This window comes from Artemia franciscana, chromosome 1 (assembly GCF_032884065.1).
Source record: "Artemia franciscana chromosome 1, ASM3288406v1, whole genome shotgun sequence".
NCBI lineage: Eukaryota > Metazoa > Arthropoda > Branchiopoda > Anostraca > Artemiidae > Artemia > Artemia franciscana.
The window spans coordinates 53162984-53175973 of record NC_088863.1 but is presented as its reverse complement, the minus strand read 5'-3'; the positions used below and the strand labels follow the sequence as shown (position 1 = coordinate 53175973).

The following is a 12990-nucleotide window of genomic DNA, read 5'->3' as shown; positions in this document are numbered from 1 at the left end:
CTCGCTTTGATTTAATTTTCCCCATGATTTCGGCTTTGTGTGCATAACTTTCCTGAAGGCTCCTGACTATTTCTCATTTCTATGTTTCTTCATTGCATTGAAATAATTTATGAAAATTTCACACTATTGACAAGCAGCTGATTATTCCAGCTTGTCATTTTCGTCTCTAGGGGTTATTATCGGCGATCTGAAACGATTCTTTATGGCAACCGACTTGTAAAAATTTCAGGTAGCTGAAAATATTCTAGGGGACTGTTAGAAAACAGGAAAATACATCAAAAAATGGTTCCAATCATCTTATAGGTTATTGTCTTCTGCACATGATAGTACCAATTTTGTTCCAAAAGCAATATCCTTCATAGAGTACACTTGTGAAAAATCCCTAGACATTTTCTAAGATTTCTAAGCAATTAGAGGAAATAGAACAAAATCCTTTCAAACATTTTGTAGCATCTTCAAGAAGCTATGGCCTGATATTAAATGCGGCATCTTCCGCCAATGAATACTTGAGTACTTTTTAAATATAAATTTTCAATTTAACATGGGATTTTCGAGTTCCATCAGTTCACTTAATCACCCCCTTAAGTGAACTTGAAAACATCGAGCTTCAGAATTGAAGTAAGGTTACCCTTCTGTCTTTTAATTCTCTAGAGATCGTCGATTGTCAAAACTTCAAATAGCACCAATTATCAAGTCTTGTCAAAGGTTTTGATTGACAGCTTCCTTTGGTGAGATGCTTCAGCCGAGAAATAATAATATATTTGACAGTGTCTTGCAAAGCTTGGTTACCGACCAAGGGAGATTAGAAAATGAGCAAAAGAGCACTATCATTCTCAAGTACAAAATGCCCATGTATATGCAACTGTGACGGCATGCATGGAATGCATTTTAAAATTTATTGTTTTTTCCACTTTATTTCCTAGGGATAGGCTATTTAAAATACCTCATTTCATTAATTCGAAACTAAACAGCGAACTTAGTTGAAAGCTTTCTTCGAGGATTCTTAGAAAACCAAAGTTTTCTTACAAATTAAATTAAAAAAAAAAATAAAACTGAAAGTAAGGAGTGACATTAAAACTTAAGACGAACAGAAATTACTTCGTATATGAAAGGGACTGCTTCCTCATGAACGCCCCGCTCTTTACGCTGAAGTTTTTTACTGTTTTAAAAAATAGAGTTAAGAGGAAGAGTCAGACTTTAGCGTGAAGACCGGGGCATTGATGAGGAGACAGCCGCTTTCATATATGAAGTAATTTCTGTTCGTTTTATGTTTTAATGTCACTCCTTACTTTCAGTTAAAAACACTTGTTTTTATTTAATTTAATTTCTTAACGTTTTTTAATCAATGCATGTTTTGATTTATGCTCTCCACAGATGAATAATTAAAACGAAATTTGGGTAATTATTTTTTTGGCTAAATGGGTTTCTCATAGTTTTGATCAAACGATTTTGAGAAAAAAATAGGAGCGGGGAAGGAGGTATAGTTGCTCTCCGATTATTTGGTTACCTGAAAAGGCAACTAGAACTTTTAATTTCTTACGAATTTTTTTATTAGTAAAATTATTAGTAAAAATAAATTTTACTAGTTAAAGACATACGTAACTTACAAATTAGCTTACGTAAGGAACTTCTGTATTCTCACATTTTTATTACATATATGAGGGGGGCTCACCCCCTCAACAGTACCTCCCTCTTCACACTAGAGCTTAAATTTTGTCCCGATTTCTTAAGAATGACCCCTGAATTACAAAAGCCGTAGAATAAATAGTTGAAATTCTAAAAATACTTTAGTGTAGAGAGCGAGGTATTAGGAGGAGGTGAGCCCCTCATATGCGTAATAATTTCTGTTCCTTTTAAGTTTTAATGCTGCTCCTCACTTTCAGTTGAAAAAACTTTGTCATATTTATTTTTTCATTGTTTTTTTTTTAATAATAGTAGGAAATCCTGCGCTCCCTTCATGGAAATTTTCTTCCTCCATGAAAAGTTTCCCCAGTATATCCCTCTCTTCTCAACCCTGCCCCAGACCAAATGAAAACGCCCCTGAAGACGTCTGTACACTTATAAGGATTTAGTTATAAGGATTTCCGACTACGCTGAATAAAATGGCTATCTCAGAATTTTGATCCGGTTACTTTGGAAAAATAATTAGCGTGGGACGGGGGCCTAGGTGCCCTCCGAGATTTTGGTCACTTAAAAAAGGCACTATAACTTTTCATTTCCGCTAGAATGAGCCCTTTTGCAGCATTCTAGGGCCACTGGGTTGATACGATCACCCCTGAAAAAAAAAAAAAACAAATAAACACGCATCTGTGATCTGCCTTCTGACAAAAAATACAAAATTCCACATTTTTGCAGATAGGAGCTTGAAATTTCTACAGTAGTGTTCTATGACTTTTAGGCAGATCACGGATGCGTGTATATTTGTTTTTTTTTTGTTTTGTTTTTTTTCCAGGGGTGATCGTATCCACCAAATTGTCCTAGAATGTTGCGAGAGGGCTCATTCAAACGGAAATAAAAAGTTCTAGTGCCCTTTTTAAGCGACCAAAAAAATTGGAGGGCACCTAGGCGCCCTCCCACGCTAATTATTTTCCCGAAGTCAACGGATCAAAATTCTGAGATAGCCATTTTATTCAACGTAGTCGAAAAACCTTATAACTATGTCTTTGGAGACGACTTACTCCTCCATAGTCTCCGTGGGAGGGGTTACAAGTTAAAAACTTTGACCAGTGCTTACATATAGTAATGGTTATTGGGAAGTGTACAGGTGTTTTCAGGAGAATTTTTTGGTCGGGGAGAGGGGTCGAAAAGAGGGGGATATACTGGGGGAACTTTCCATCGAGGACTTGGTCATGGGGGAAGAAAATTTCCATGAAGGGAGCGCAGGATTTACTAACATTATTAAAAAAAAAAACAATGAAAAAATATATATGAAAAAGTTTTTTTTCAGCTGGAAGTAAGGAGCAGCATCAAAACTTAAAACGAACAGAAATTATTACCCATATGAGGGGCTCACCTCCTCCTAATACCTCGCTCTTTACGCTAAAGTATTTTTAGTAATGTCAACTATTTATTCTACGGCTTTTGTGATTCAGGGGTCATTCTTAATTAATTGGGCCAAAATTTAAGATTTAGTGTAAAGAGAGAGGTACTGACGACGGGGTGAACCCTCTCATATGTGTAATAAAAATATGAGAATAAAAAATTCTTCACGTAAGCTAGTTTATAAGTTACGTATATCTTTTACTTATAAAACCATTCATAATAAATTAAATTTCTAGTTGCCTTTTTTTATTAACCAAAAAATTGGAGGGCAACTAGGCTTCCTCCCCCGCTCTTTTTTCCCAAAATCATTCGATCAAAATTATGAGTAAGCCATTCAGCAAAAAAAAAAAAAAATTCAAATTTTGTTTCAATTATTACTCTGCGGAGAGCCAAAATCAAAACATGCATTTATTCAAAAACATTCAGAAATTAAATAAAAAAACAAGTTTTTTCAACTGAAAGTAAGGAGCGACATTAAAACTTAAAACGGACACAAATTACTTCGTATATAAAAGGGGCTGCTTCCTCATCAACGCCCCGCTCTTTACGCTAAAGTTTTTTACTGTTTTAAAAAGAAGAGTTGGGAGAAAGAGTCAAACTTTAGCGTAAAGAGCGGGGCGTTGATGAAGAAGCAGCCCCTTTTATATACGAAGTATTTTCTGTTCGTTTTAAGTTTTAATGTCGCTCCTTACTTTCAGTTGAAAAAACTTGTTTTTTTATTTAATATATTTAAAATCAGCATTAAAATGCGATTCTTTTGATGTAGCTATTGGTACCAAAATTCCATTTTTTAGAGTTTCGGTTACTATTGAGCCGGGTTGCTCTTTACTACAGTTCGTTACTACGAACTGTTTGATAAAGTTGGAGGACAAGCAATATAAACAAAGGTATTTTATTTCAAATGACAATACAATTAAGTATGTAACTACAAAGAAGGATAGAATGTAAGGAAAATGAATTTTCCTGTTACCGGTACTAGACGATTAATCTTATAAGTACGGCTCTTGTATTGGAACCCCCTGTGGAACTTTGGGATCAAAGCATCAATGAAGAATCCTTTCAGCTTGGGAAAAATCTTTTCGGTCCAAAAGCCTGGATTGCGGTCTATCTTTTCAATGTAGAAGTCTTTCTGGGTAAAAATCATGAAAAAGCAAGTATATAGCTGAGCACATTCAAGCTGACTGATTGTACTTGGTAAAAGTAGTCGTGGCCTCGTTTGGGGTTGACCAGTCCATTCTTTCCAACTTCCATGCAATAGTCCGCCTTAGACTCTTTTCGGTTCTTTATCCACTAGCCTATCCCCAAATTTCTCGCAGTTTCGCAGTTCCATACCTCGCTTTGATTTAATTTTCCCCATGATTTCGGCTTTGTGTGCATAACTTTCCTGAAGGCTCCTGACTATTTCTCATTTCTATGTTTCTTCATTGCATTGAAATAATTTATGAAAATTTCACACTATTAACAAGCAGCTGATTATTCCAGCTTGTCATTTTCGTCTCTAGGGGTTATTATCGGCGATCTGAAACGATTCTTTATGGCAACCGACTTGTAAAAATTTCAGGTAGCTGAAAATATTCTAGGGGACTGTTAGAAAACAGGAAAATACATCAAAAAATGGTTCCAGTCATCTTATAGGTTATTGTCTTCTGCACATGATAGTACCAATTTTGTTCCAAAAGCAATATCCTTCATAGAGTACACTTGTGAAAAATACCTAGACATTTTCTAAGATTTCTAAGCAATTAGAGGAAATAGAACAAAATCCTTTCAAACATTTTGTAGCATCTTCAAGAAGCTATGGCCTGATATTAAAAGCGGCATCTTCTGCCAATGAATACTTGAGTACTTTTTAAATATAAATTTTCAATTTAACATGGGATTTTCGAGTTCCATCAGTTCACTTAATCACCCCCTTAAGTGTCATGTATAGGTTTCTCAATTTGACAAATATTTAATTTCAGTCTTAAAATATCCCCGCTCTCCCCTAATTAAGTTTATACAGCAAGATCGAGTATAGAGAAAAAAAAAACTTTTAAGATTCCAGAATGTTTCAGACAGATGTTCACGAATCTTCGTTGACAAAAAAAAAACTTTGATATCAGAATACTTAGAATACGGAAAGACACAGAAAATGAATAATCTATGAGCATATTATTTTGAATAAAACGAAACATAGAGAAAAGATGTTGACTAAATTAAAGGCGACTTCGAGAATTCTGATTATATGTATTTTCTGCCAATTAAAATGTAAAGATTTTGTTATGATAGATATTTCTTCATAAGAACCAAGAAATAAGAATGATGTAGAAAACAATTGTGGTGTTGAAAACACATAACATCCGGAAAAGATTTGGGAGAAAACAACTGAAAGGACTGAATATTCTGGAATGTATGCTCAACTTGATTATGTATACATGTTAACAAATCCTTATCTTACAGCTTACATCCACCTGTGCCTACAGAAGCAACCAAAACATCAAGAAGGAGCCACTAATCTTTCCATAAGTGTGCTGCTGTCAGTATATCCTCACAATGAGGCTGGATTGAGGTGCTTAGGTTAATAAGATCTATCTGGTATGTCTTGTGCATGATGTTTTTGGGTATGCCTCTGCAGCGTCTACCTGATGGTTGCCAGTAGAGCGCTGCATTCGGTCGCCAGGGATAGTCCATACATAGTATATGGCCAAAGTATCTCCATCGGCAAATTCTTTTTACATCTGTCACACGAGGCTGACCAGTTTTATCACCGATAAATTTGTTGGTTAACCTCTGCTGTCAGTGGATGGTAGAATTCAGTTAGATGCCGTCTCTAATTAGCTACAATACGAAGAGTAGTAGTGACAAGACGCAGGATTGTTTAACTTTTGCCAGGATGCGAAAGAAACGGACAAGAAGGGGGGTGTCAAACGACTTACCGAAAGCGAGATATAAATTTCGTTAAATTTCGAGATTCGTAAATTTCGCTATTTTAGGCATATAAGGTATATATTTGATTTATGATCTCATTTAATTTGAGGATAGGATGTGATTATCACACTTCCAGAAAATTCATGTAACCCTTTTTAAACTAGCACAACCATGCTGGTTGAGCCATGAATGTTTTTTAAGATTCTGGTAGAGTATGTTGCAGGTGCAGACAACGTAACGACGCAATGCAAGGACCTGCCTAATTTAAAAACTACTCAAAATAACGCAAAAGAACTGAGGTTATGTAGTTCAATCAAACATATGTAAACAAAAGATCTCAGTGGGTACAAGCATAAGAAAGAGAGAAAGAGATAGATAATTTTTCTTTCTCAGAATCAACAGAAATCAGAGCAAAAATAATTAGAGCATGCACAAAAAAAATACTTATTCTGGAAGGGAATAACCCAAGAGATTTCATAACTATGAAAAAGACTTACGTAAAGCACAGAAAAACAATACTAAAAAACAATATCCACGATTAATGATATAAAAAAAGAGCTTATTAGTAGCCCTGGCAACCTGGGAAACTTCATCCCTGCTATTCCATTTAACTGCGTCGAGAAGTTTGGCAAGGGAGCCAGGAATCAAACTACAGCATTCTTTCCTGTAATGCCATAAAAGATCTATCTCTTGCTCCGACAGCTCACTTAAAGGATCTCTCTTGATTATCTCCTGAATATCTGCAATTGCCTTCTCAAAGTCTTTGTCTATACTATTTTCATTGCTCTAAAAATAACAAGAAAGAAAAAAACAAATTAGATTTCTTTGTTTAGATTACTTGAATGAAGAGCATAAAGTAGTTTGTTTTTTTAAGCAACCTGAACACAAAATTATCTGCCAAATTTCCCTTTTCCATCGAACGATAGGATGAAAAACGCTATCCGAACAAATTTAGTGGAAAAAACTCAAATGTTAAATACTAAAAAATTGCTGTAATAAAGAAATACGTACCAAGCTCAATTGCTTACTTTGAACTGTTAAAGAAAGTCTGTAAAATGACAATTGTTTATCCTGTTTGAACCGGTCGAAGGTCAATTTGACTACGAATGCCGAAATAAGCAAAGAAAAAAATACATTATAACAACTACTAGCACTAGAATTATCTGTCCTGACCGGGATTAAATATAAAAAAACAATTTTTTTTAACTGAAAGTAACGAGCGACATTAAAACTTAAAACGAACAGAAATTACTTCGTATACAAAAGGGACTGCTTCCTCATCAACGCCCCGCTCTTTACGCAAAAGTTTGACTCTTTCTCTCAATTCTACTTTTTAAAACAGTAAAAAACTTTAGCGTAAAGAGCGGGACGTTGATGAGGAATCAGCCCCTTTCATATACGAAGTATACGAAGTTTTAATGTCGCTCCTTACTTTCAGTTAAAGAAACTTTTTTTTTTTTTTTTTTTTATATATATTCAATTTCCGAACGTTTTTGAATCAATGAATGTTTTGGCTCTCCGCAGAGGAATAATTAAAACGAAATTTGCATTTTGGGGGGGGGGGGGCTAAATGGGATTCTCATAGTTTTGATCGAATGATTTGAGAAAAAAAGGAGTGGGGGAGGAAGCCTTGTTGCCCTCCGATTTTTTGATTACTTAAAAAGACAACTAGAACTTTTAATTTTTTTCGAATGTTTTTATTAGTAATAGATATACGTAACTTATAAACTAGCTTACGTAACGAAATTTTGTATTCTCATGTTTTTATTACATATATGAAGGGGTTCATCCCCTCGTCAGTACCTCGCTCTTTACACTAAAGCTTAAATTTTGTCCCAATTCATTAAGAATGACCCCTGAATCACAAAAGATGTAGAATAAATAGTTGAAATTACTAAAAATACTTTAGCGTAAAGAGCAAAGTATTAGTAAGAGGTGAGCCCCTCATATGCGTAATACTCTCTGTTCGTTTTAAGTTTTAATGCTGCTCCTTACTTCCAGCTGAAAAAAATTGTTCATATTTATTTTTTCATTGTTTTTTTTTAAATAATGCTAGAAAATCCTGTGCTCCCTTCATGGAAATTTTCTTCCCCCATGACAAATTCCTCGATGGAAAGTTCTCCCAACATATCCCCCTCTTTTCAACCCCTCCGACCAACCAAAAAATCCCCCTGAAAACGTCTGTACACTTCCCAATAACCATTACTATATGTAAGCACTGGTCATAGTTTGTAACTTGTAGCCCCTCCCACGGGGACTGTGGGGGAGTAAGTGGTCCCCAAAGACATAGTTATAAGCTTTTCGACTACGCTAAATAAAATGGCTATCTCAGAATTTTGATCCGTTGACTTTGGGAAAATAATTAGCGTGGGAGGGGGCCTAGGTGCCCTCCAATTTTTTTGGTCACTTAAAACGGGAACTAGAAAATTTCATTTCCGTTAGAATGAGCCCTCTCGCAACATTCTAGGACCACTGGGTTGACACGATCACCCCTGGAAAAAACAAAACAAAAACAAAATAAAAAATAAACACGCATCCGTGATCTGCCTTCTGGCAAAAAATACAAAATTCCACATTTTTGTAGATAGGAGCTTGAAACTTTTACATTAGGGTTCTCGGATACGCTGAATCTGATGGTGTGATTTTCGTTAAGATTCTATGACTTTTCGGGGGTGTTTCCCCCTATTTTCTAAAAAAAAGGCAAATTTTCTCAGGCTCGTAACTTTTGATGAGTATAACTAAACTTGATGAAATTTGTATATTTAAAATTAGCACTAAAATGTGATTCTTTTGATGTAGCTATTGGTATCAAAATTCCATTTTTTAGAGTTTTTGGTTACTATTGAGCCGGGTCGCTTTTTACTACAGTTTGTTACCACGAACTGTTTGATAACCTAGGCATAAAAGCCCGGTACGGTTTTGGTGCTTTGACATAGTTTTGTGTTACCAATCAATGATAATTTATGATTAACACTTGTCCGAAACAATTTCCATGCCCTACCCTCATCCTCGGAAGGAAAAAAAACGCTCGAATGGAATCATAATGACATCCTGTTGAACATTTCACGAATTTGGCTTACTAGAGCCGTAACTGGAAACAACGCTGGAGGGTAACACTGAAGAGTGGCATCCGTCGACGGAATTATAGCCTAGTAACTGACACTCGGCTTGCATGGAATCATAGTGGTATCATGTCAAACCTTTCACAGATTTGGCTTACCAGAGCCGTAACTGGATACAACACTGGAGGGTAACACTGAAGAGTGGCATCCGTCGACGGAATTATAGCCTAGTAACTGACAGTCGGCTTGCGTGGAATCATAGTGGTATCATGTCAAACCTTTCACAGATTTGGCTTACCAGAGCCGTAACTGGATACAACACTGGAGGGTAACACTGAAGAGTGGCATCCGTCGACGAAATTATAGCCTAGTAACTGACACTCGGCTTGCGTGGAATCATAGGGGTATCATGTCAAACCTTTCACAGATTTGGCTTACCAGAGCCGTAACTGGATACAACACTGGAGGGTAACACTGAAGAGTGGCATCCGTCGACGGAATTATAGCCTAGTAACTGACACTCGGCTTGCGTGGAATCATGGTGGTATCATGTCAAACCTTTCACAGATTTGGCGTACCAGAGCCGTAACTGGATACAAAACTGGAGGGTAACACTGAAGAGTGGCATCCGTCGACGAAATTATAGCCTAGTAACTGACACTCGGCTTGCGTGGAATCATAGTGGTATCATGTCAAACCTTTCACAGAATTGGCTTACAAGAGCCGTAACTGGATACAACACTGGAGGGTAACACTGAAGAGTGGCATCCGTCGACGAAATTATAGCCTAGTAACTGACACTCGGCTTGCGTGGAATCATAGTGGTATCATGTCAAACCTTTCACAGATTTGGCTTACCAGAGCCGTAACTGGATACAACACTGGAGGGTAACACTGAAGAGTGGCATCCGTCGACGGAATTATAGCCTAGTAACTGACACTCGGCTTGCGTGGAATCATAGTGGTATCATGTCAAACCTTTCACAGATTTGGCTTACCAGAGCCGTAACTGGATACAACACTGGAGGGTAACACTGAAGAGTGGCATCCGTCGACGAAATTATAGCCTAGTAACTGACACTCGGCTTGCGTGGAATCATAGTGGTATCATGTCAAACCTTTCACAGATTTGGCTTACCAGAGCCGTAACTGGACACAACACTGGAAAGTAACACTGAAGAGTGGCATCCGTCGACGAAATTATAGCCTAGTAGCTGACACAGAATTAAGATTCTAATTAATAGATAATTCTCCCTGAATTCGCTATTTTATGGCAGACTATTTTGTGTAAATAATCTTTCCCTAGCTGTGTTATTTATTATTGGTTGCAACATAGTAGCATAATATTTAAAGGTTTGAATATATAATGTGAGGCAAATAATTGATATAATATAAAATGATATAATAAAAAGTATGATATCGATTTTGTATGACGTCTGCTCTTATTGATATCAGATCATCTTTAAGTTCAGAAAACCATGGGCCTAATACTAAAATGAGTCGACTTTAGCCAAAAGCCAGCATTCAGCTTGAGGTCCCAGGGAAGTTATTTTCAGGTCATTAGCCAACTTAATCCCTTTATGGAAATAAGCTAATAGTCCGTGACTGCCCTCGTGGGACACAAGTTGTTCTTTAGGCCACAACCATTTTAAATTTTAAAAGGTCATAGAAAATAGTCGGAATAATTTTGAAAATGGTTTGCAAAATGTCAGAAAACGTCTCAATGAAGGAAGCTAGGAATGCAGCTAGGAATATTAGCGACAACATACTTTAACCTTGGAATAAGAGAGAAGAGAGTTTATGCAAGAGCTGGGGTCTAAAAGAAGGTATTTAGAGAGAAGCCAAACTCCATGTAGTAATTATTGTTCGGTTTGAATTTGAGCTGAGTATAATTTTTACACATTTTAGGATTAATCAGCTCATCTCTATTAGTGTCTGTTATCTGTAGGTTGAAGGTTCAGTCTGAAACAAGCAATTTTGCCCAAAGCCACCAGCTGTGCCTTCCACCGAAAAGGCTGTATACTTACATCATTGGATTTGTAAATACTAGGTCTATCCATTCACCGATGCACAATCATGATTTTGCTTATAATTTACCCTTAAGGAGGGTCTATCTAAACTAAATCAAAATATAGGAAAATTGCCCGTTCTCTCAACGACTTTCAACCAATATTCAAGATCTCTGAAGGACTACAGAAGATGGATAGAACTGAGTCAGTTATAGGACGATAGCAAATTTTTGGTCTTTTTATGATAAACTAAAATCTTGGAAGATCGGAAAAATTACATATCAGAAGTTCCATAAGGATTATAAACATTAGTCTGATTACTTAATTTAATTTCTGTTCGTAGTAGGTTGTATTCATTGTCTAATAAGGATTTTTGCCATTTTTAATTTGAATGACTATAGGACATAATTTCTGCTCATTTTAAGTCCTGATATGGCTTTTACATTTTCATTGCAAACTTTTTTTAAAGTAATTTTATGAATAGGGTGTCAGAAAGAACGGTCAAAGATAATACAAACGCCTCAACCGTCAAGGCGTTTACTTAGTGAAGTAACCTTGTTTGTAACTTTTTATATTCACTCGCCTTTTCTTTATAGCAGATCGCAGATCTGCGAAAAAAAATCTTTTTTTCAAAAAGTGTTTTTGAAAAAAGACTTGGTTGGTGCTAGTATAAGCGTGGTATGGCATAGAATATGGTCTATGTTATTTCATTGCTCTGAAAAATGATAATGATAGATGGTAATAAGCTTAACTAAGCTATGGATGTCAGGTGATTGATTTATCCAAACGATAATTTCATCATCAGTGTCTGTCATCATCAGGTTCAAATTCGAATTTCTGGTTCAAAGAAACTTGAATTTGAACCTGACGGTAACAGGCACAGGTCCTGTCGAAATTATTGTTTGAATATATCAATCAGCTGACATCCATAGCATAGGTAAGCTTATTACCATCTTTCATTATCATGTATAAGAGTCAGGTTGGTACCAGAGAATATATCTGAAAAATGAGAAGAGAAAATGGCCAAGTCCGTTTTCAAGAGAAACTACCATGAATTGCTACCCCCACCAGACTAAGAAAAAGGAGAAATTATAAACTTTAGAGTCTTAGAGTTCTAACCTGAGACGTCAATATATCAAAGTCTTAATTAGCCATTCTGGAGCTAATTTTACTTCGCCCACCAAATAAATAGAAGATAAAAATTGAGCGAGAAAACTTCTTAGACTAAGATAGGATACCCATCCCTGCTCCTACGACACCGTGCATTAGTCTTGCAATAATAATACCCTATTTCTACCTTGGCGTCTTCTATTTATTCCAGCTATTCTATGTAGATGTCCGTTCAGTCAGAAATACACAGTAATTACAATAATAATTCCAAGTAAAGGTCTATCCTTCCAATTTAGAATAAATTTAGAATAAAAGTCTCCAAACATAATGATAATGAATAGAGGCATTACAATGATAGCACCACGTAGGAAACTTTCTATATTTTCATATAAACAGGGTTTAATTTGTATTTCATATTTAATTATAGCGTACCATCCAGGATTTTTCACCGTTTGCATAAGGACTAGACCCTTCCCAAGTTTAAACGAATTAAACAAAAAACAAGTTTTGTTTTTACTGAAAGTAAGGAGCAACATTAAAGCTTAAAACGAACAGAAATTACTTGGTATTTGAAAGGGGTTGCTCCCTCATTGACGCCCAGCTCTTTAAGCTAAAGTTTTTTACTGTTTTAAAAAGTAGAGTTGAGAGAAAGAGTCAATCTTTAGCGTTACTTCGCAGGAATTATGAAGTAATTTCTGTTCGTTTTAAAGTTTTAATGTTGCTCCTAACTTTCAGTTAAAAAAAACTTGTTTTTTTTTAAATTTAATTTCTGATCGTTTTTCAATTGATGCATATTTTGATTTTGGCTCTTCGACGATGAATATTAAATGAAATTTGCATATTTATTTTATTGGCTAAAA

At 35.9% G+C, this 12990-nt stretch overlaps 1 protein-coding gene across 1 annotated transcript in view; it reads right to left on the bottom strand.

Annotated features, from left to right (window-relative positions):
- The window catches only part of LOC136031337 (phosphatidylinositol 4,5-bisphosphate 3-kinase catalytic subunit alpha isoform-like), a 226435-nt gene that overhangs the window by 108998 nt on the left and 104447 nt on the right, over nt 1-12990 (bottom strand). Inside the window, exon 10 of the mRNA XM_065710827.1 lies at nt 6529-6735. Coding sequence (XP_065566899.1) covers nt 6529-6735 — 207 coding nt within the window. The remainder of the gene's footprint in view (nt 1-6528; nt 6736-12990) is intronic.